Source organism: Carya illinoinensis, chromosome 15 (assembly GCF_018687715.1).
Source record: "Carya illinoinensis cultivar Pawnee chromosome 15, C.illinoinensisPawnee_v1, whole genome shotgun sequence".
Classification (NCBI taxonomy): domain Eukaryota; kingdom Viridiplantae; phylum Streptophyta; class Magnoliopsida; order Fagales; family Juglandaceae; genus Carya; species Carya illinoinensis.
The window spans coordinates 2700937-2724476 of record NC_056766.1 but is presented as its reverse complement, the minus strand read 5'-3'; the positions used below and the strand labels follow the sequence as shown (position 1 = coordinate 2724476).

At 32.9% G+C, this 23540-nt stretch overlaps 1 protein-coding gene across 2 annotated transcripts; it reads left to right on the top strand.

Moving 5' to 3' along the window:
- Nucleotides 1-8523: 8523 nt before the first annotated feature.
- LOC122296291 (PH, RCC1 and FYVE domains-containing protein 1) lies at nt 8524-16364 on the top strand. 2 transcript variants are annotated; one of them, XM_043105862.1, is made up of 9 exons: nt 8524-9053; nt 10123-10209; nt 11496-11585; nt 11754-11840; nt 11946-12065; nt 12627-14723; nt 14860-15006; nt 15154-15704; nt 15962-16364. In XM_043105862.1, the coding sequence occupies exons 1-9, from the start codon at nt 9006-9008 to the stop codon at nt 16119-16121; spliced, it is 3387 nt and encodes a 1128-aa protein (XP_042961796.1). In that variant the 5' UTR covers nt 8524-9005; the 3' UTR covers nt 16122-16364. The 2 variants fall into 2 exon arrangements, with proteins under 2 accessions (XP_042961796.1, XP_042961797.1); XM_043105863.1 differs by lacking the exons at nt 8524-9053; nt 10123-10209; nt 11496-11585 and having other exon boundaries at nt 12632-14723.
- The last annotated feature ends 7176 nt before the right edge of the window (nt 16365-23540 follow it).

The following is a 23540-nucleotide window of genomic DNA, read 5'->3' as shown; positions in this document are numbered from 1 at the left end:
AAAGTGGGCAAGTAGAAGAATAACATGGAAAAATCTAATTTTTAAAATTTTTAACAATGGACACTATTTTTTAAAACATACATACAAAACTTACACATCCAAAAGTTGTATTTAGATATGTTTTTAATAGATAAAAGAAAGTACAAGGCATTATTAAATAAAAAGAAAAAAAAGTTAGGAGCTGTTTGGTTTAAAAGATAAGATGAAATCATTGCATCTCATCTCAACTCAATAATCTCATTATTATTTACAAATTATTTTATTTCATCTTATTTCCTAATCTAAACACATAAAATGTTTAAAAATTATCTCATCTTATTTTAACTCAATAATTTTATTGTTATTTACAAATTATTTTAACTCTTCTTATCTTACTTTTAAACGAGCTCTAAATATGAGTTAGGTATACGATAATTTCAATAAGTAAATTTATAATGATTTAGGACACAACTTAGGCCCATAGTAAATTATAATTGAAACATGATCCACTAGATAAAGAATACATTCTTTTTTCTTAAATATATTTCATTCAAATTATCCAATTTTCGCATATGGCTGTCATCCAAACGATCATGATCTGAAAAGAAAGTAATAAATCTTCCATGATGACCAAAATCCATAACCAAGAATGTGCAGTACATGAAGATCACACTCACACTCCAATTAGCTCTTGGAAAAGGGCAGCTCATGTCAGGAATGATGCAGACACATCAAGTTTGGGGCCCCCCCCAAAGTGCACCCACTTGAACCAAAACCGGCTTTCTCTTTTCCTTGAAAATTGGGTCTTGTATCCGTATATTCTTTGACCAATTTTTGAAGATGCACGTACAGGATTGGGAATTACTTGTATAAAATAATTCTAACTTGGTTTATTTTTTCTTTCTGGGAATGAATTTTCCGGGAGTCTGCGGAGTTTTGAGAACGTAATCATGCGTATATGTATGGTTCCTTGATGCTTTTAGCATAAAAGAAAGCTGAAAAGAAAAAGTAAAGCAAAAGAGAGAAAAATAAATAAATGTGGGCGCACAAGATTTTGCAGAACACTTTTTAGCCAATCCTCATTCCTCCCTTCATTTCTGCATGTTTCTGCATTCGTCTCCAACAGTTTTGAGGGTTCCTTTCTCTCTCTTCCCTTTGTCTCGGCTAGCTCTCGTTTAGACAGGGAGGACCAGATTGTTTGCATGCTTTGTGGCACACCTTCCAATACAACCTGATGCATGGCCAAAAGAAAATGAAATAAACACAGAATTGCAACAAATAAAAAAGGTCAAGAAAGGGGATCGTGACGCAGAAAATAAGCAACACGCAGATCTTTCTGCCAAACGTATTGTGTATATTTGAAGCCAAAAGGTAAAAAAAACAAGAAGCATCATACAGAGATCGAAGTGCTCAGGTCATAAATGGCGGCAGCATATGATTGTGGTACATATTTCTTCAATATATACATGTTTTCAACGTGAGTTCTAGATCGATCTATGCACTCATTTGGTTCGTAAAAGAGAATAGCTCAGAACCCTTTTCATGATTTCGATTAGTTTTGTCTTTGATTGTCTGTTTGATTACTCTTCTTTCTATGAACTAATTGGACTTGAACTTCAACAAAAACTTTTTGATCTATATAAGTAGGGATCTATAAGCTTGAGTTTGTTTTCATTGATTTTTAACAGATAAGGATACTTGAACATAAAAGGTAACTCCAATTGCTGAGTTTGAAAAATCTACTCGATTTCTTGTATAAATACGAAGGTTTCAAATAAGAAAGATAGATACATGAAGTGAGTATACGATAATTATTATTACTATATAAAATATTTTAGATGGTATTAAATATTGTCACTTTTGCTTTGAAAGCCCTTGAATCCAAACCAGAATTGGAGTACACACTTTAAGGCTCCGTTTCGAAGTAAGATTAAATTGATATTAATTTAGTTTAATCTAATTTTAAGTTAAATATACCATTTAAATACTTAACTCTTAAATTATTAAACTCATCTCAACATAAAATCTCTTTATACATTAGATTCATAACTTTTTTTAACTCAATACATCTTTACATTTGTGATCTATATTTTTTTAACCTCTTATAAATATATTTAAACTTATTTTAATATCTAAATACATCTAAATTTATTTTAAATAAATTTTTTATAACTCATTATAACATCTTAATTTCTTATTATTAATAAATAACTCAACTTTATTCTTTTAGATATGTGCTGAGCTTTATTTTTTGTGATAGAAAATAATGCAGCAAACTCCCTCCTTGTGAACTCAATAAATACAGCAAGGCCGCAACAGTTGTACCTTGATAGATCGATGTCAATTAGGACCCACAAATGTCATTAACGTAGGTTGCGTGATTGTGTCAAATCAAGGGGCCTCGGCCTTGCAATTTTGGCTTCTTCTAAGCAAAGTTAGCCTTTGGAAGCCCCTCCACCACCACTACCGACTCTCTCTTTCTCTTTTTCATCATTTATTTATGCTTTATTTCCCTTCCACAATCACTATATACCCCTCAAATTAATTATAGCACATTCTAATATTGCGGCTTTCATGTTGGTTCTCAAAGTTGTTTATCTCATAATTTTATTATTAGTCCCCACCATTAATTAATAACTCCTACCTTTTTAATTTACCATCCCACTATAAATTTTACTTCTTTTCGAATCATCTTTATATGACTATATATTATACGTAATGTTTTGATTTTTTGATTTTTTGATTTTTTTACTAAATATGTAGTATATGAATGATAAGTAAAATAATTTAATTAAATTTAAAGAATAAAACCAACAAAAATTTCAAAAATATAAATAAATATGATGTGTAGTATGTTTAGATAATAAGTAACAAAACTTTTCGATCAATGTTGTTAGGGGCTTTCTACCAAGGGATGACTCTTCACGGCCTCCCCTTCTAAGTTCTACCCTATTACCACCCTCTTTCTCTTATTTTTCTTTTCTCTCTGTTTTTTTTTTCAATTTTCTTCCAACTCATTTTTCATGCATGCCTACTTGCTTTCCAATCTGTCGACACGTGATGTTTATGTTTCACTGTATGCGTGCGCGACATTCACACACCGTATCATCCAAGATAACTTCATATAATATTGGATGTTCTATTATCAAGGCTAAGTCCACCTCTCTTTATTGGGTGGTCATAGCCAAGTTTTGTTCGCATTAGCTTCATGAACAATATCATGATCTAGATACCAATTATGGAGCTTGGATATCCTCATTTTCTTTGTGTATTTACTCTATCCTATAGCCTCGTCACGATAAGAGATTTCTGTTAGCAGCATCGACATGACTTCATGCAATATGTTTAGTACTTCTTATATTTGCAAGAATAGAATATTATTACTCACGATATTCTAGATTATTGGAATGGCTCTATTTTAACTTTTTACTTGTTGCTTTATGTTGTAGTTATAATTGCTTTGTTCACGTCCCATGTATTGTCGTTTTTCTTTGTAACTTTTTCTCAAGAAATGGAATGGAAATTGAAATTCCATTTGCAGGGGGAAAAAAGAAAAATAAAAAACCCAAAATGACCCTACAAACACTCTTATATTACTTCACCATTTTATCAATACTTTAATGCACACTTTAATCAGTATCGAGTAGGGTACCCTTGCACAGTTTCTAACCCGAGCGGTAGAGGAAGTTTGCATGGCATTCCTCAAATGGAAAATGCAAGTGCGTATATAAATGATATTTACACTTTTTGAGGGGGCAATTCTCGTATATTCTGAAAAAAAATGAACAAATCTCAATTTTTTCCGAAGAATATGCAATCATTATTCATATATATATATATATATATATATATATATATAATGTGAACAATCATTATGGGAAATCACAAGCAATTACAGGAGCAGCACACTCAGACTCTAATTATGAGTGAAAACTTTGCTGCTCCTTTGTTTTTTGTTTCATACGTTTCCTTCAATATGAAACAATACATTGCAATTTCATTCAAAATTCCTTGGGACTTTCAGAAAGTCCATCATAACATCCTCATGCAGCTAGTTTTCAGGCTTTCTCGTTTGCTTGGCATGCAAGTGGGAAAAGTAGTAATCTGTATAAAATAATTTTCTAATTAATTTATGGTTGTTATGTGGGTCTACTTCTTCACCTTTTCTCAATAAGAAAGTATTCGTTGCAGGAAGTTTCATGCAAATTACTTTTAGGTTACTAACTAAATCTAAACATGATGACTTTAGGGTAAACAAAACTTCAACAAATATTGCACATATTTCTAAATTTTCTTTTAGGGAAGAGGACTATACCTAATCTTATTGATGACGCTCACTTATAACACTTCTAGTGATTCTTTTATCCTATCCTTCAAAATATATCATCAAAAAATTTTTTTTTTATTTTACATATTGACTTTTACAATAAAATATACATCGGCTTATTTATTTTTTCTTTATATAATTTAAATAATGTTTTTTATTTTTTTTAAACATTTCCTTTCTACCAACAATTTGTAATATCCATATATTTTTTTTTATATATACAATATATTATTATATATAATGTAATATAATTTAGTCCTATAAACACAAAATAAAATTATATAAGTTGAATAAAAATAAAAAATAAATCAAATATGAAAAATTTGGATAAATAATATTTCCAAGATTTTTTTAGAAAAAAAATAAAATAGAGATGTTTTAAATGATGAACAATAAAAATAATTTGTATTGAAATGTCAAAAAAGTATAAGGAAATGAGGGAGTAAATGAAATATAAATAATAAAAAAATTATTTGAAGGATGAATAGTACCCGCTATATGTAACGGTTACTGTAGTAACTTGTATTTTACAAAATCTTTTACTTAATCGGATGGAGCTCATTTTATGAACATTTTTTCAAATATTTTAAATTTTTTGTATTTTGCATGAGTTATTGAGAGTACTCTTATAATGTAGATGAATTGTTCTAGAAGGAGACCTTTAGAGTTATATCAAAATTTCTAAAACCAAATTCATAAAGACTAAGTAAAATTATTATTTTTTAAGGGAAACTGTCATGATTCATTCATTCATAAGATAAACTTACATCAATAATTGGATATATTTTGGAATGTCCTACAAAATTATTAAAAATCATAAAATGTTTACATATATATATATAACACGAAACAACTAATACCCGAGGTTGAGAATACATGCACCATCCAAAGCAATAATAATGTAAAACGAGTCATGATTTTAACATGTTTTGTATTTTTCTTACAAATTAATTAAATCTTAATAACCAAATCATTCAAAGAGAGAAATAGCAAGTAAACTAACGTGACTCAAAATGATTTTGACCAACCTTTAAGATAATATTTCCTCTTTGCTAAGCATTTTCTCGTTTAGAACAATCAAATATGCACTTCAGTCCAAGTCAAAATATTGTAATTTAAAACACTTTGGCTTGGCGGTTGAGATAGTACTCTTTGATTGAATAATTAGGTAATCTCCCCCTTATTTTAGAGACTTTATAAGCATCATGTACTCATTCAAATGCTGATCTTAATCTATTTCATACATTCAAATATTCTTAATAATACTTATAAAATATTACTACTTACAGATCAATTCAAATCATCTGAAATTAGCTCAACATCTAAATACAACCTTAAACTCTCCATAAACCTTGTTAATTGATTATGTTAGAAGTATTTATTAAGATTCGATTCGTCACATAAACTATACTTTGTTCCCATCTAAATCTAAACGTCTTTAAAAGTGTCACCTTCCTTCCCTCAATTTCTGAAAAGCCATGATATGACCCGATTACCAAAATCATGGATCCACGGGTTTTGTCCCTTTTATTTAATCCCTTTGTGTTCCCTTGTCTACCAAATTACCAATCAAATACGACTTCATTGACTACTTTGCCAAACCCTTTAAAATAATTTGGGTTTTGCTAATGGGTGCTTTAATATTACAATATTTGATGGGTCCACCTCTTTTTATTTTGTTGGAAATAGAAAAAGCTGGCTTGAAGGACTATAAATAATGTATATATAAATATTATTTTTATTTTCCAAAATCTCCCTCTCTTTTATTTCAAAGGTGAGAGGTATAGGACTGAAGAATTTGGTGTATGGGAATTTTCTTTATAATGATAATTAATTCTTTCTTTACAGATAATGCCTTTAGGGTACCCCTTAATCGGATCCTTCTCTCACCCGCTTTCCAACTACCTATTCAACTTTTATTTATTGCAAACAAATAAAAAACTAAATTAATCATAATCACTCTCATACATCTTAAATAAATATAAAATAAATTAATAAAAAAATTGTATTTGGTGCTATCATATTTAGTCTTCTATTGTTGTGATGTTTGATGGGAGAGATTTTGGGGCGCTTGGGTTATACTACCGTCTCAGCTCATCGTTTTAATTTTTTCAAAATTTTATATAAAATATAATAAATAATTTAATTTTTTTAAATCTTAATTTAATTTTTTTAAATTCTAAAATAATAATAATTTTTAAAATAATATTTGATTTAACTTTCAATTTTAATCTAAAACCACCTCATCTTATCTTACCATCCAAACAACCATTTCTTATGAATACAACAACCATTTCTTATGAATACAACGTTGTTTCTTAATTGATAGAAAAAATATATCTATAAATTCATTTATTGACAAATACTCGTTGTGAAAGTCTTTCACATAATTAATATAAAAAATATCTGGCTTCTTAATTTTTTTAATAATTATAATAAGTTTTAAAATAAATAATATATATAGATATATTGACTTCTAAATAACACTGGGAATTATCTATAAAAGATCATTGAACATGCATGGTTCCATAAGTCTCTTATTTGCTTTTGAGCTAAACCATAAGCAAATTTTACAAGTGGAATGAAATATAAAATTTTTATCTCGGCTTATTATTTTAATTTTTTTAAAATTTTTACAAAAAACATATAATAGATAATTTAAATTTTTTAAATTTTAAAATAATTTTTTAAATTTTTATTTAAAATTAAAAATTATGATCTCACTGTCCAAACCCTAACCTTAAACAGTTTTCAGATTCAAATTATTACACGACTATGACATGCGGCTTGATGAGACAAAAATGACTAATGATTGTATGATTTTTTTACCTTTTTTATTCACTCTTTTTTTTTTTTTTTACACTTCTCTCATTGCGTTTATTTATCAAGGCAAAAAATAAAAAAATTAATATATACTTGTTTTATGATAAATGATAAAAAAGATTATTCTTGATTATGAATTTAATTATCACAATCATACGAATTAGGACAAATGTTTTAGTCACAGATAAATTTCACAAAGATAATTTATATAATTGATGTGTCTTAATGTTATACATTAGATTATAAAATTATTTTTATTGTAAAATAAATTTAACATATTATATAAAATCATATCAATTTATGAGTTTATATTTGTGAAATCTTTTTGTGACTGTATTACTTCTCTTTAAGATTAGAGATTATGACATTGAAAACTGGTTACAGATCATTCATTCCCCCATAACAACACAATTTAATCTTTAAAATATTATGGATACTTTTCTTAGGTCGTGTTTGGTTGTTAAACCAAACTAAACTCATTTCAAATTAATTATTGATAAGATTCACTATTTTTTCAATTTTTTATATATAAAAAAGTTAAACTCATCTTAATCTATTTTATACATTTTAACTTAAAACATCAAATTCATTTCAGTGATCGAGACTTACAAAATATTACTATTTACAATTCAACTCAACTTATCTCAACATCCAAACATAGCATTAATTTTCTTTCACGATGTTAGTGAAAATTTTTGATAACTAGATATGGCCAATTGTTCTTAATTATATATATATATATCTTTATTTATTGATTGAATTTGACCACTTTCATAAAAAAAAAAAAAAACCAATGTGGTTGTGCCAAGGTTGTTGATTTCCATCTTTATATATTTAATATATTATATAAAAAAAAGATTCTTAGAAATAGAATTTTTGATAACTATATATGGCCAATTGCTCTTTACATGAATAGGAGAAAGTGGAAAACTACAACATAGTCTTATAAATGCTAAAATTCTTTTTGTCAAACAAGTAGTCCTTGGAAGAACTTGCACGACCTTTTCTTTGCATAATAATTTATTTTTACATTTTTTGTAATAAAATATTTCTTATTAATTAAAAATTATCTTTTACTTTTAGTACGTGTTGGAGATTAATATCCATAATAATATCCATAAAAATTTTCAGCACTTCATTTTAAATGGTTAATATCTATTTATTTAAAAATATTCATAATTTTTTTATTAAAAAAATTAAAGAAATTTTAAAAATAAATACTATGTATTTACTAGTTTACTCTCTCTCTCATTTTTATTTTTATTTTTAATATTTTCAATCTCAAAGTTCTCTCACTCATGCAGCCATGCTTTCTCTGTTCTCCCTCTCTTTTTTCCTTTTTTTTTTTTTCTTTTAATCTATTTTTGTTTCATTTACATTTGTTTTTCTTTTTTAATAATTTTTTTCTGATATTTGAATTTTGACTACTCTTTGTACTTTTACAGACTCCGATTCTCTCTTTTTCAGAGATTTCTCTCTCCTTTGTCTCCTCCGTTCTGTTCCTCCAGTTCTTCTCTTACAGCGGAACATCCATTTCGAGCCGGAATTTCTTTTCCGGAACCCGCTTCTGGCCTTCGAAACCACTTTCAGTCGCCGGCAAGCAGCTTGTTCCTACCCTGAAAACCGGTATTTGTTTCTTTGCCACTCCGAGCGAGTCCACGAGGTGGAACCAGTGCTTGCTTTGACTTGGAAATGTCAGTGGAGGCCCTAGGGCTTTGGTATCGGAGAAAGGTCTTGGATCTGCGGTGAATCCGTGTGATGTGAGCAGCGGGAGTTGATGGTAGTGTACGGACGAGGCAGCGGTAGTCTATGATGACCGGTGCTCCGGCGAGCGATCTGACAGGGTGGTGGCATTTTGGTAAATCTCTCACATGGAATGGCCGATCTTGTTAGCTACGGGAATGCAGACCGTGACATCGAACAGGTCTCTCTCTCTCTCTCTCTGCGTTAAGCTTGAAATGATTCTCTTTTCCTGTTTTCTTTTGTTGTCAAGACTTGGTTTTTATTTTAAATTCCATTGCTTTGCTTCAGTTTTTCTTATCTTCCACGAGGGTGAGAAGGGGGAGGGAGAGAGAGAAAGAGAGAGAGAAAGGGTGGAAATTTGAACGAGTATAAAAGAGGTTTAATGCTATGCTGGGTCACAGATAATGAAAAATTTAAGACGGATTTAGCGTAATTTGGTTTTGAAATGGGAAAGTGTGGACATTTATGTGCTCTGTTCTGAAGTGCTTTGCTATAATGTTTCCTGATGGTTATCATCTACGATGGAACTTTGTTTCAAGGGCATGTGTGCTGAATTCTGGTCATTATTCTCGTCTCAGGGGTTATTGTCGGGTATCTGTGGGGATGTTAAATGTTATTGCATGCACCCAGAAGAACTTGTTCTTGGCAGGATTTTGGACCTTCAATTATTTATATCAGTGGATTTTTATATCATAAATAGAACTTTTATATGTCGTACGATGGTTTTTATATCAGTGGATTTGTGGACACCGAGAGAAATTCTTATATCTCTGGGTTTCTTAAACCCGGAATAGCAAAAACTAGAGATTATTGTACCTTGGAAGTTACAGGCACCCAGTGGGTCTTAAACCCAAGACTTCACGCTTAACTCCATTTTTTACGGGGAAGTGCCATTTTAGCTAGAGTTCATTGGCTGCTACTTAAATTAGTAAACTTTTCAAGCTGATCCAAATAGAGGCGACCCATACCCCCACAAGAAGAAGAAGAAGAAGAAGAAGAAGAAGAGTTGAATGCTCCTCAGACTCTAATTTACTAATTTATAGATAGTTGCGTATATTTCTTTAGAAAGGTCATAACTTTTTGAGTACTAACATTTATGTTTCCTAGGGAACTTCATTGAATTTGTGGTTAATGATATATGTCAAAAGATGCTGAGTGTAGATACCTCTGGGCCTCAACATTTTAATGACCGAGTTTGCTTGCCCTCATTTCTTTGTCATTGTTTTTATTGATTCTTTTACCCCACGCAGGCATTAATTGCTTTGAAGAAGGGTGCTCAGCTGCTTAAATATGGTCGGAAGGGAAAGCCTAAGTTTTGTCCATTTAGATTGTCAAATGTAAGTTTATTTCTCTAGTCTTCTTTTGAATATTTTGGTGCTTAGAAAATTGATTCTAATTATAAACTGTTCATATGTTGATAAAAGAACTGACTAAAGTCTCTTCTTCTTTGTTTTCATGTTTTTTAATTTAATTACAATGATGCTGTAACATCAAGTAAGGCGATACAATTATTTATCCAACAAAATTAGGATCCTTAAAAAGTAAAACTAGTTCTGCTCATCAGGTAGAGCATCATTAGAAGACTCAACTGATCAAAATTAAGCATGAAATTTGTTCACATCTAAATGCATCAAAGATCAAAGTTGATGGCATTATGATGCTCAAACTCGGTCAACAACAGAGGCACTATTGACTGGAATATTTGCTGTAGTCTTTATGAAATCTTCTGTGCATGTTTGTTCACAGAATCTTTATACAGTTATCTATGAAATGGTATGGACCGTGTAACACTGTTCATAAAATTGAAGTAATGCCGGAGAGAGCTCACGGTTATGAAGAGCTTGTCACAACCTGCTCCTACAGCTAATTTTGGGTTATTTAATTAGTAAGATCGTAATAAAGTAGCCCTAACTTAAAACCATTCGCGATTGCTTGTTTTTTCCGTGAATTTCTGAAAATCTATAATATTTTGACAGGTCTTGCTATGTTTCCTCTGAAAGGGCTAAATAATGGGAAATAGGAGGGATAACTAGAAATAAAGTATTTGAAAGCAAGTGTACGGAATTTTTCATTCTGTGATCCAGATCTTGGTTTGCTAGGGTAGCTCTGTTTTAGAAATTGTAGCAGTTCTCTTTGTAAAGAATCACCTGTTTCTTCCAATGCAAGTCAATAACAGTGAAGATTAGTTGACAATGACCTCAATTGCATTTATAATAAATGTATTTGTTATAAATATGTTATCTGTTGAACTCTTGAAACTATATGTGAACTCCATTTCAAATTTTTCTAGTGGATATGCAGTTTTTAAAGTTAGGCAGTTATAATTTAGTCATTTAATATTTACCCCAAAGAAAAGCCATTAATTAGGAAAAAGTATAGGTTTTCCATAGAGCAGAGGTACGACTTACCATTTAAAATTCCATTAGTCTAATGCTTCCTATCCCTCTGTAGCACTTTGTGCTCAATGTAATAGGTGCAGTGTACGGTTGTTAATAAATTTCTTCTTTGTTAAATTTCTCAATATTCTGTCTTTGATCTTATTGGTGCTAATGTGAAACAGTAGTCCCTGTTCTTGGTTGAATTCCTTTTAATTTCTACTTACTTTTGTATTTGAAAATGGCAGGATGAATCATCTTTAATTTGGATTTCAAGTGGTGAAGAAAGAACTTTGAAGTTAGCTTCTGTCTCGAGAATTATTCCTGGACAAAGAACAGTGAGATCACTTTGTTTCTATTTGATATCCTACTCATGCCTATTGTTGATATTTCACATATACTACCTGACTAGTTTAAAGTTTTTGATACTTCTTTTTTTTAATTTTATAGTACTTAACTTGTCCAAATAAACTAAATCTAATTTAATTGCTTTAATTGACCGCCAGGCTGTCTTCCAACGGTATCTACACCCTGAAAAGGACTATTTATCTTTTTCTCTTATATATAACAACGGAAAGCGGTCCCTTGATCTGGTTGGTGACAATATTTTGAAGTACTCTCTATAATTACATTGTCATTTTTATAATTGCTTTCTTTCTGCTTTAGTTATGATTGTAATATGTTGTTGATTTTCCCAGATTTGCAAGGATAAAGTTGAGGCAGAAGTGTGGATTGGAGGCCTCAAGGCATTAATATCTTCTGGTCAAGGCGGGCGCTCCAAAATTGATGGACGGGGAGAAGGAGGCCTTTACCTTGATGTAAATCTTCCTACTTCAAAACTTCTTAAGTTCATCATTTGTTGTGTGCTTTAGAGTATAATTACCTAGCCTTAAGGAGTATGCCACTGCATTGGTGAAAAGGTTCGAGCATAATCCCTAAGAATAAATGTATGTAGTAAATAGAGATTTGACAGCTTTTTGTTCAACCCTTTAATAAAGAAAATATTTGTCTCTAGGGCAAATGCTGTTCTTTCCATTTTTGGTTTGTTTAAAGTTTCTAAGGATCATAATATGCTCATTGTTATCTTATTACCAGTAAAACTTACAGACTTTTTTGTTTATACTTGACTTGCATCTGGCTCGGTGATGTTCTCTGTTATACCATAAACAGGCGCAAAATGTGCAACATGTGTACTTGGGCTACGCCTATGGTTATCAATAAAATCTACCATTACCTATAATAAAAGGCACAAGATGTCTTGCAAGTCATTTTTTTTTTTAAAATTATTGTTGCACTCAAGTTGCTTAATGTAGTTTATATGAAGTTTTCTGTTATATGGTCAGCTGCATATCACATCTTGTGCTGAATTGCTTTTCCAGGACAGTGGAGACTTGACATCAAATAGTGCAAGTGACAGTTCACTCAGTGCTAGTCGAGATATTAGCTCACCGGAGATTTCAGTCACCTTGAACCCAATTACGTCTCCAAAGAGTTTGCAGCCTGACAATTCTGTGCATTGTGGAAGGTCACATGCATCAGACGAGACAAATATGCAAGTAAAAGGATCTGGTTCAGATGCTTTTCGTGTTAGTGTTTCTAGTGCACCCAGTACCTCCAGTCATGGCTCTGCACCAGATGATTGTGATGCGTTAGGGGATATATATATATGGGGTGAGGTTATTTGTGATAATGTTGTGAAGGTCGGAGCTGAAAGAAATACTAGTTATTTGACCCCAAGAGCAGATGTGCTTCTACCCAAGCCTTTAGAGTCCACTGTAGTTTTGGATGTACATTATATAGCCTGTGGAGTCAGGCATACTGCACTAGTCACCAGGCAAGGTGAACTTTTTACATGGGGAGAAGAATCTGGAGGGCGGCTTGGTCATGGTGTTGGAAAGGATGTTAGTCAACCCCGTCTTGTTGAATCTTTGGCTGCTAGTAGTGTTGATTTTGTGGCCTGTGGGGAGTTTCATACTTGTGCCGTGACAATGGCTGGGGAACTCTATACGTGGGGAGATGGTACACATAATGCTGGGCTCCTTGGTCATGGCACCAATGTCAGCCATTGGATGCCCAAGAGGATCTCGGGTCCTCTTGAGGGACTTCAAGTTGCTTCAGTTACTTGTGGTCCATGGCATACTGCTTTGGTAACATCAATGGGGCAACTCTTCACTTTTGGTGATGGAACATTTGGTGTCTTGGGCCATGGGGATAGGGAAAGTGTTTCCTACCCAAGAGAAGTGGAATCTCTCTCTGGTTTGAGGACAATCGCTGTTGCATGTGGGGTGTGGCATACAGCTGCTGTGGTGGAGGTTATCATGACACAGTCTAGTGCTAGTGTTTCATCTGGTAAATTGTTTACTTGGGGTGATGGAGATAAAAGTCGTCTTGGTCATGGGGACAAGGAAGCTCGGCTTAAACCTACATGTGTGCCAGCACTTATTGATTACAATTTTCACAAAATTGCTTGTGGGCACAGTTTAACCATTGGCCTGACCACATCGGGACGTGTTTTTACTATGGGGAGTACTGTTTATGGTCAACTTGGGAATCCCCATGCTGATGGAAAGTTACCTTGCTCGGTTGAAGGAAAGCTTCTTGTTGAAATTGTTGAAGAAATTGCCTGTGGTGCATATCATGTGGCGGTATTAACTTCCAAGAATGAGGTTTATACATGGGGAAAGGGTGCTAATGGGAGGTTGGGTCATGGAGATGTTGAAGATCGGAAAACACCGACTCTGGTTGAAGCTTTAAAGGATAGACATGTAAAATATATTGCTTGTGGTTCAAACTATTCAGCTGCTATATGTCTTCATAAATGGGTTTCTGGCGCGGAGCAGTCACAGTGCTCTGCTTGTAGACAGGCTTTTGGGTTTACCAGAAAGAGGCACAACTGCTATAATTGTGGACTTGTGCACTGCCATTCTTGCAGTTCCAGAAAAGCATTAAGAGCAGCACTGGCTCCTTATCCTAGCAAGCCGTATCGTGTTTGTGATTCTTGTTATGCAAAGCTTAACAAGGTGTTAGAAGCTAATGGTAATAACCGGAAGAATGCTCTACCTCGCTTGTCGGGTGAAAACAAGGACAGGTTAGACAAAGCTGATATAAGATTGTCTAAGTCAGTGCCTTCTAATATGGACTTGATAAAGCAATTAGATAGCAAAGCAGCCAAGCAAGGAAAGAAGGCTGATGCGTTCTCCCTAGTTCGCTCTTCTCAAGCACCTTCTTTACTGCAGCTGAAAGATGTTGTTTTGTCTAGTGCTGTTGATCTGCGACGAACTGTTCCGAGACCAGTTCTCACGCCATCTGGAGTAAGTTCTAGGTCTGTGTCTCCTTTCTCAAGGAGACCCAGCCCCCCACGCTCTGCCACACCTGTTCCTACGACATCAGGACTTTCCTTCTCTAAAAGTATGAGTGATGGTTTGAAGAAAACAAATGAGCTATTGAATCAAGAAGTGCTCAAGTTACGGGCACAGGTATATGGTTTAATGTTTCACATGCTTATATTAATAATTTTATTAACTTCTGAGAGCAGGCTGGAGAGTTTTTGTGTTCAAACATATATAATTTTAGTTTTGAACAGTGTATTTTGATGATTTTGATTCTGGCTAGGTGGAGAGCCTGAGGCAGAGATGTGAATTTCAAGAGCTGGAGCTTCAGAAATCGGCAAAAAGGGCTCAAGAGGCCATGACCATCGCTGCAGAGGAATCGGCTAAATCTAGAGCTGCTAAAGAAGTTATAAAGTCACTGACTGCCCAGGTTATTCTCTGGTTTCTATATATGATGGTTTGGAACTTAATTCTTTGAAACTTCTTTGTTTATCTTCAGTTAATGCTATATTCCCCCCTGCTAGAACATTGCATGCACTAGTAATCTTTAATTAACCAGCCTTTCACTATGTTCTAGCTTAAAGATATGGCTGAGAGGCTGCCACCTGGGGTTTATGACCCTGAGAGCATGAGGCCTGCTTACCTACCAAATGGTCTAGAGCCAAATGGCATTCATTATCCAGACACACATGGAGAGCGCCATTCCAGATCTGATTCAAGCAGCAGCTCTTATTTGGCATCGACCCCAGAAATCGACTCCGTTTTAATAAATGGAACTCAGGGCCCAACTCATCCTAGGGATCTGGCTGGAAACATTGAATCTAACACATACCAACAAAATCGGGAGCCCATAACCTCCAGCGGAACAGATGAACATCCAGATGTAAGGCTGCCAAATGGCGGAGGAGGGTTTCAGGAAAGTGGCAGTAGTCTATCAGAGGCAGTTGATGGCAAGGCATCTGAGCCTTTCCAAGACAGTGAGAATGGAATGAGATCTAGAAATTCGACACTAGCTGTTAGCGGCAACGAAGTTGAGGCAGAATGGATAGAACAGTACGAGCCTGGTGTGTATATAACTCTTGTGGCCTTGCGAGACGGGACTAGAGATCTCAAGCGAGTTCGCTTCAGGTACTTGGATCTAAATTCTTTGGATCAATGGGTGTATGTTAGAGAATTACATGATTTAGATTTGGTGTTGACAACAAAATCATGAAAATGTTATCCAACTTAGGTTGTTGAGAATCGGATCTAGTATTTTGGGTCTGGTCCTGCAGCCATGTATTTCCAATATGCCCTCCCCTTACTAATTACGTCCAAGCTATAGTTTAAATCTTGCAACATGGTAATTGTATTTTTGCAAGCTGATATGGTAAATGCATCTGCAGCCGAAGAAGATTTGGTGAGCACCAAGCTGAAACTTGGTGGTCAGAGAATCGTGAAAGGGTGTATGAGAGGTATAATGTTCGTGGGTCGGACAAGTTGTCGATTTCTAGCCAGACTGCTCGCAGATCAGAGGGAGCTGTCTCACCAGCATCCCAATTTTAGCATAAAGGGAGGAAGGGAGCACATTTTGCATCGAAATTATGATGACTTTGAAGCAAAACACATTTTTTGTACTTTTATATTGCATCATTCTCTTCCTTCCCTTATATTCTTCTTCTTTCCTAGAATTATTTTGTTCTGTCCAACTAAATCTCTGGGTATCTGCATTCGCATATCTGTTGTAAGTTAGTGTATATATGGCACCAATTGCGCGATAATCTCGTCAAAGGAAAGGTTTTTGTTCTTTGCTTTTGCTTCCCCACTTCTCCTCCCTCTTTGATGTTACTATTGTCTCAGCTATTCAATTTTGGTGGTTATAATTGTAGACTTATATTTCGAGGCAGTTTGATTTCTATACTTGACACAGGACCAGCTGCTGCTATTATATTGTATGGTTACTGATGACATGCTTGAATTTGATGATCTCTGTCTTTCCTCCTTTTGAACCTCCCCTCCCTCCCTCCCCTTCTTTCCAAAAGGACACTTACCCACATGAAGATTTGCTTTTGGACAATGCTAGGACCATCCAAAAAGGTGATCTCTTATTCTCTTCATTGTATGGTTGGTGTAAATTGTATTTTTTTTTTTCAAATATTTTTGTTATTAGTCTCTTAATTTTCGAACATAATCATATAATATATGGTCAAGTGGGCATGTCTTTTCCATTAATTGCGATTGTGAGCCTCTACGCTCCCTCGCTCTCTCTCTCTCTCTCAAACTTGGAAGTATAAAATTAGAATAGTGTATTAAATGCTAACCATATGACATTACTTAATTTATAAGATTCAAATTTTAAAATTTATATTTTAAATCATACTGTGACTCGTGAATGATGTGTACTGTAGTAGCATTCAAATTAAACTATTCATAAATTAAACTAAGGAGCCAACCTGCAGGAGATAACATGGTTTTGGACTTTTGAAATTAAATTTATTCAAGTGGGCTATGATCGTGTGAGACACAACTCAAGTTAAAACTATTGGGAAGCTGACGTGTTAGCCTGTTATTGGGCTATCTTCCAATTTGGATATTAAATTTCTCTTAACTCATTTCTTTAATCATTACAACTTTTTTAAATTCAAACACAAAATATAATAAATAATTTAATTTTTTTAAATTATAAAATAATAATAATATTAAAAAATAAGATTATAATAATATTTTATTTAACTTTCAACTTAACTCAACATCCAAACAGAACCGTGCACTTAACACCACATCAGTCTCAAGATGGACTCGAATTATAATGTGTTCTTGCCTGAAATGGATTGCCATATATATATATATATATAATTAAATGTATTGATCAACTTCCTATTATATCATCCTCGATCAGGTTGGTGAGTTAAGCTATATATGTTTAGAGTAATACTAGATATAATCCTGAAGTACGTAAACATTACATAATTTTTTTGAAAAAATGGGATATCTATTATTAAAAAATTAGTTCTTTTTATATGAATATTGCATTTACTTACTTTTTTTCAAACTAATTATACGACACTTATACACTCTATAACTGTAAATATTATTTCTCATATGTTTTAGCTCTACTTGAGGTAACGTTTGAAGAGTATTGTTAGTCACACAATATCAGTCTCGGACAGGTCATCCAATTTGATTTTTTTTTGGTTTGAAAAAGCAAAATAATTTATAATCCCTTTTCTTCTAATAAGAAAAAGCTAATAATTAATGAGAATATATATAATGGCTCATGAGTTGACTCTTGGCTGCCTGCCTTATATACGGTTTCTCTCATCCTTGAGAAAGCCGCGATCTTCTTGAATGCCTCTAATTACTTGGATTAAAAAACGGAGCCGGAAAGTCATAAGAAGATGATGAAGAGCTTTTGGTAAATCTCCTTGAAAGGTGGCGATCTCAGTCAGCAAAAGCGGGCAACAATTTTCAATAAAGGGGGCTAATTGAGTAGAAAAAGTAAATAACCACTTCCGTCCATTTCATAGAATTGCTAAGTTGCAAAGGAATTATATAAAAATAAATTTAAAAATTAACATAATTTTATAAGATTAGTTAGATCTATTTTATAATAATAATAATTTTATAATATGAGGTATTATATTAAGTAAATGATTAGTTTAATTATAGTTTATTTTTATATAATCATTTTGTTTTGTGACTAAAGTATTTACTTATTTATTTATTTTTTTATGTATATATATTATATACATACACATGCACACACATTGGGGTCAATATAGAGCTTTTAAATCCGGAGAATAATTACTTAAATTATTTGAAATACTCAAAATGATACTTACGTGTAATATCATGAGGCAGGTATATATATATATAGGTTTATAAAAATTTTATATACAGTCACTTTTATGTATTCTTTTATATACTTCATTATATGATTGATTGAATATTAAAAAAATTAATACAGCCAATCATATCAGTAAAGTGCATTGAGAGTACGTAAAAATAGCTATATATAACATCACTCATATACTTATTTATCGATCCCTCAAAGTCGTAGCATGCAATATGAAAAACTTATGCAATTCTTGAGCTACTTTCATTCTATAGAATTTCTCGCCCGAGTCATAAAACCTTAACTAGCTATATTGTTCATGAATGTAATTTATGGTTATCGCCATGTAAATAATTAAGCATTAATGAACATTAATGTTTAATTAATTCCCGAGAAACTAAATATATAATTAAACTATCAAGTAGTATATATGGTAAATTTTGTGTTTTTTTAATGTAATATTAATATATTAGAGATGATATTATTATTTGATATTAGTCTAAAAGCTGATCTAAAGATCCTATCCATGCATGCAAATGTTTCTTTGTCTCTGCCGACAACCAAAGACATGAAGTACTATTATAATTTATAACATGGAAGCTTTTAATTTATGTAACCTTGGAAGATATATACTTTTTCTTAACATATATAGTGTTCCTTATATTTTTTCCCCAGATTCTAGAGTCCGTGGCTCTACTACAGCCACCGACTTGGGACTCAAATTTGGGTCAGATAAGTGTAAATTTCTTTTATATATATTTTGAAAATACTCTTAAATATTTAAAACAAAAAACTAATAACATCAATAAAAAAAAAAAATGCTTACAGTAAAAAAAATTATATCGGGAGAAATATATCGGGACCCATATTTGGGATGCAAAGCATTTCTCTTCTAGAGGTGATGCATGACCTACGAGAGTATCTTGAATTATAGTTAGTAAATATTTTAAAACATATTTTATGTTTTTATTTCTGAACTTTTAAAGTTCTAAAGAACTTTAATCCGTGTAAACTAGCTTGAATTTTCCTCCGCGGAATTCATATATAACTTGTAATTAGTATTAATTAACAACCTTTGACCTTAAGTTTATCCTAGAGAATGACGATTTCCCATGTGGGGCTCTCACATGGCCGATGGCTCCCATTCTCCAAACGAACGAGGTCTGGAATTCAACGCATGATTTGAAATATAGTTAAACTACTCAGCAAACTCGAGAGAAATAATGAAGCGGGGGGAAGATTTTTCAATTATTAGGCATTGTTAATCGGTTCTCTGGGCAGGAAAATAGGGTTCAAAAGTTGGAGGTGGAGTTCATGCACAAAACTGGTGTCGCTAAATGAGGATGTTTGTTCACATACAAACAGGTTTATACACTTAATTGCAGGCATTCAAACGTGAGAGCAGTACCAATGCCATGAGCGTTGAGCGCTAGCCCTTGAGCTTACCATTATACACTGCCATGATCGATGATCATAATCTAGTGCTCATTGACATGAAAGAAACGAAGTTTTTTTATTCACACCCCCAAAAAAAGAGTTGGGATTTGTACAGATAGCAGAACTGAACAATATTCATCGATCTCTCATTGTATATTGTAAAGCCACCTCGTGCAAGAACTACATGCTATGTAAAAGCCAGCACTATTTTCCTCAAGGCCAAGGAGGAGGAGATAAACACACTTAACAACTATACCTAATCTGTTTTCCCCTTGAAAGCCAAACCAAAAGGGTGAAAACATTAACAGAAAAGAAGACCATTTATATTTATACATACATTACCTGTCATTCAATTTGTGATTGCTTTAAGAATATGTCTATATATCACTTTTTATCATGGTGATCCTCGAGAGCTCTGTAACCCGATGCTGTTGTGCTTCTTTGAAGGACCAGAAGGTGGGATTGGCCATGCTTTTGGCAAGAACCCCAAGAATTCCTGCGGTGGGTTCTGAGGCCTAGGCTTCACCTTGAAAACTTGAGTACTGTGGTCATGCCTTGGGCCATTAGTCTGGCTTGCCACAACTGTGAGCATCAAGAGCGTTAACCCGAATAACAGAAGAACTAGGTCTCTTTTACCCATCTAACCAAACTGTTAGACACAAAAACAAGAAAGAAATAAACCGAACAAGGAGGAAAAGGGGGGGAGAGAGCGAGGGATTCGTTGAGCTGGTAGGTAAGTTGAAGGCCGAGGAGATGTAAATGCGTGGAACGAACTACAAAAAAGATTGCAGACAAGAACGTATTAATAGAAAGAGGCTATGAATGCTGCTGGGTGCTGGTGTGGCTTGCACAAGAAAGGTAAGATGTATGGCAAATAGCAAACAAATGAGAAGATGTGGAAACATGGGGGAGTAAATGCGCGCGGGGTCATGTGCTTTAAGATTTCGCAGTTGGATGTATTTTTTTGGGTTGGATTGAAAACTAGTAAAAATTGAATACACAACACAACAATTAATAGTAGTAAACATGTATAGTCCCTTGATATCCAGGAAAGCTTTTTTGAGAGGGGCTTGGAACGGGTCTTTAGGACGTGTGTTCCGAGTCATATATAAAGACGTGAAGATCGAAACCAAAAGGATTTCGCGAACAAAGTTAGAAATGGAAGAAAGTAAAAGAGATAGACAAAAAACAAAGTCAGAGGAAAAGGAAAAAAATAACAGTGGCAGTCTTGTCTTGTGGTTAGGTGATAGTGTAGGGCCATGTCGAAATTAATGGCCGACTTGGGGATTTAACAAAAAGGTATTCAGTTATGTTCAACGACGTCCAAACTTGTTCCTTGGCTGCATGTGGAGAAGAAGGCCTCATTGGGAGGGCACTTGATTTGATGATGTCACGTCTCTGTCACATCTACATACCCTTTACCTAAAGTTTATAGGATTGGATTTTCCAAGTATTTTATTGTATTTATGGCCAATTTACAAACATATATGTCGCAAGAGGCAAATTTAAACAAGCAATCGCAATTAATTGAATCGGGTGAAGATATCTTAATGATAGGTGGAAAGATCTTGAAAATTAAGCACTTAAAAATTAGAAAAATTGTCACTGCTTTGATCTGATCGTTAGAGAATTGACTACAACCAATACAAAGACTCCCAAGCTTTTTCAAAAATCTAAAGATGGCTTGCATGCAGCTCACCTTCTTAGCATAAGTACTGAGGAATGAACTCGATCAACAAATTGAATTTCATGATCAACATCTTAATCAAAGGAAAACGAATAAAACATTGGGTGGCTGCCTCATGTATAAAGAGAGAAACTTTTCATTTGGAATTACTTAATTTTTCTTTTGGAAAAATAATTGGAAGTATTTAATTCTCAAAGTCTTCTATCTTAAAAAAGCATTAAGAATTTCAAAAAGAAAAATATTTGATCTATATAGAAATCTTACAAAAACAAAATTACGAATTGATATGTATTTATGTTGTACGTCAAATTATAAATAACTTTTTATTGTAAAATAGATTTCATGTATTACATCAAATTAAGTACTACACCATTGTGTAATTAGTTTGCTTTTGTAAGATCATTGTGTACATCAATCACTTCTCTTTTAGAAATAATGCCCACATATAATATATATATATAAAAGACCATGTAATATGTAAGCTTATATGTCTTACAAATTCCCCAGACCGAAAGGTCTCGAACAGGTCTCACGAACTCATGATATGCCAATTCTCGCTAGAACATTATCCTTTAGGAAGCTTCATGGGCTTTTTGTGAGACAAGGTAGATTAGGAGGATCCCACGTAACATCTTGCGAATATCTCGTGAGAGATTTAACAAAGTCGTGAATGCTTTTACAATTTTTTTTTTCTAGTTTTATTGTACTAGTTAGGATCAACTCAAGTACTATATTAGACTTGTTAAGCTACAATTTGGCACTTGAAAATACCATTTTTCACATTAACCAACAAAACACAAAACCACAAAATGGGCTGCTTCTCAATCCTCACAAACATTGAGCAAAAGCAAGTTGTGGCCTTTTTGACCCTCAATATATATCTTTTTCTCCTCTTTTGATTAATTTCGCAAAGATTGGGGAAGGAGAAGGGCTGAGCTATTTTGATAAGGAAAATGCTAGTTTTTCCATTATTTTAATTTTTTCTTAATGGTTAAGAAAATGACTATTACTATATTTATGTATTTTTTTTTAAATATTTAAAAATATTTGAAAAAAATGTGTAATGGCATTAGAGGGCACGACCAACAATAAATGTTGGGCGGGTCGAGTAGCAACATTCTTTTGATAAAAAAAAAATCCCACTATACTATCTTAGTTATATCGCTCATTTTATTTCATTGAAGTGGCAATTATGACACCACACGTGGTTTATTAAAAAATTAAAAATACATACATAAAAGAAATACGGACCAATTAAGCCTTAGGGTTTTAATTTTTTCCATTTTATATTTTCGAACGTCATTTTATTTTGAATATAGATATATATTTTTTCTTATTTTAATAAATCGCATGCATGACACCACATGATCAATAGAGCAAAAGAGAACCATACAATTAGGATAACACAGTAAGAATACTGTCTTGATAAATATTCATGGATGGGTAGATATTCGTGATCCATAAATGTTGGTTGTTATGGATTCATAAATGTTGGAACAAACCAATTGGACAACCAAGGAAGTCAAAGTACCTCTACTTGGAGATGGACAGACGCAAATGGGGACCCATGTGGTGTGCTAAATTTTCAAAAAGAAAGGTATATCAATTGGGCCCCATATGCTGGGTAACTTGGTAACACCAACACGGACCTCCTCTGGGTTTTGGTGCAATCCATCAACAAGCTGTTGGGTAAATTTCAAGTAGTTTTACTATTTATCATTATATATTTTTTTTAATTTTAATTTTTTAAATTAATTAAATTCTTCTATTCATCATCTATACACTATTTATTTAATAAAAAAAATTATATATAATATATGGTGTGTAGAAATAATAAGTAAAATTTTTCAATTTCAAATATTAAAATTATCTCATATTTTATAAAATTATTTTTATTATAATATAAATCTAACAAATTCTATAAAATTATCTCATTTTTTTATAAATTTGTATACTTTATTAATGTCTCCTGTAGCAGTGAGTTGTCTTGACATTCTAGAGCTAGATAGCCCGGCCGCCCGGCCAA

Coding starts and splice junctions, on each gene's coding strand:
- LOC122296291 (XM_043105862.1), top strand. CDS start 9,006: ATGGCCGATCTTGTTAGCTACGGGAATGCAGACCGTGACATCGAACAG. Junction 10,210..11,495: donor GTCCATTTAGATTGTCAAAT/GTAAGTTTATTT, acceptor TGAAAATGGCAG/GATGAATCATCTTTAATTTG. Junction 15,705..15,961: donor CTCAAGCGAGTTCGCTTCAG/GTACTTGGATCT, acceptor ATGCATCTGCAG/CCGAAGAAGATTTGGTGAGC.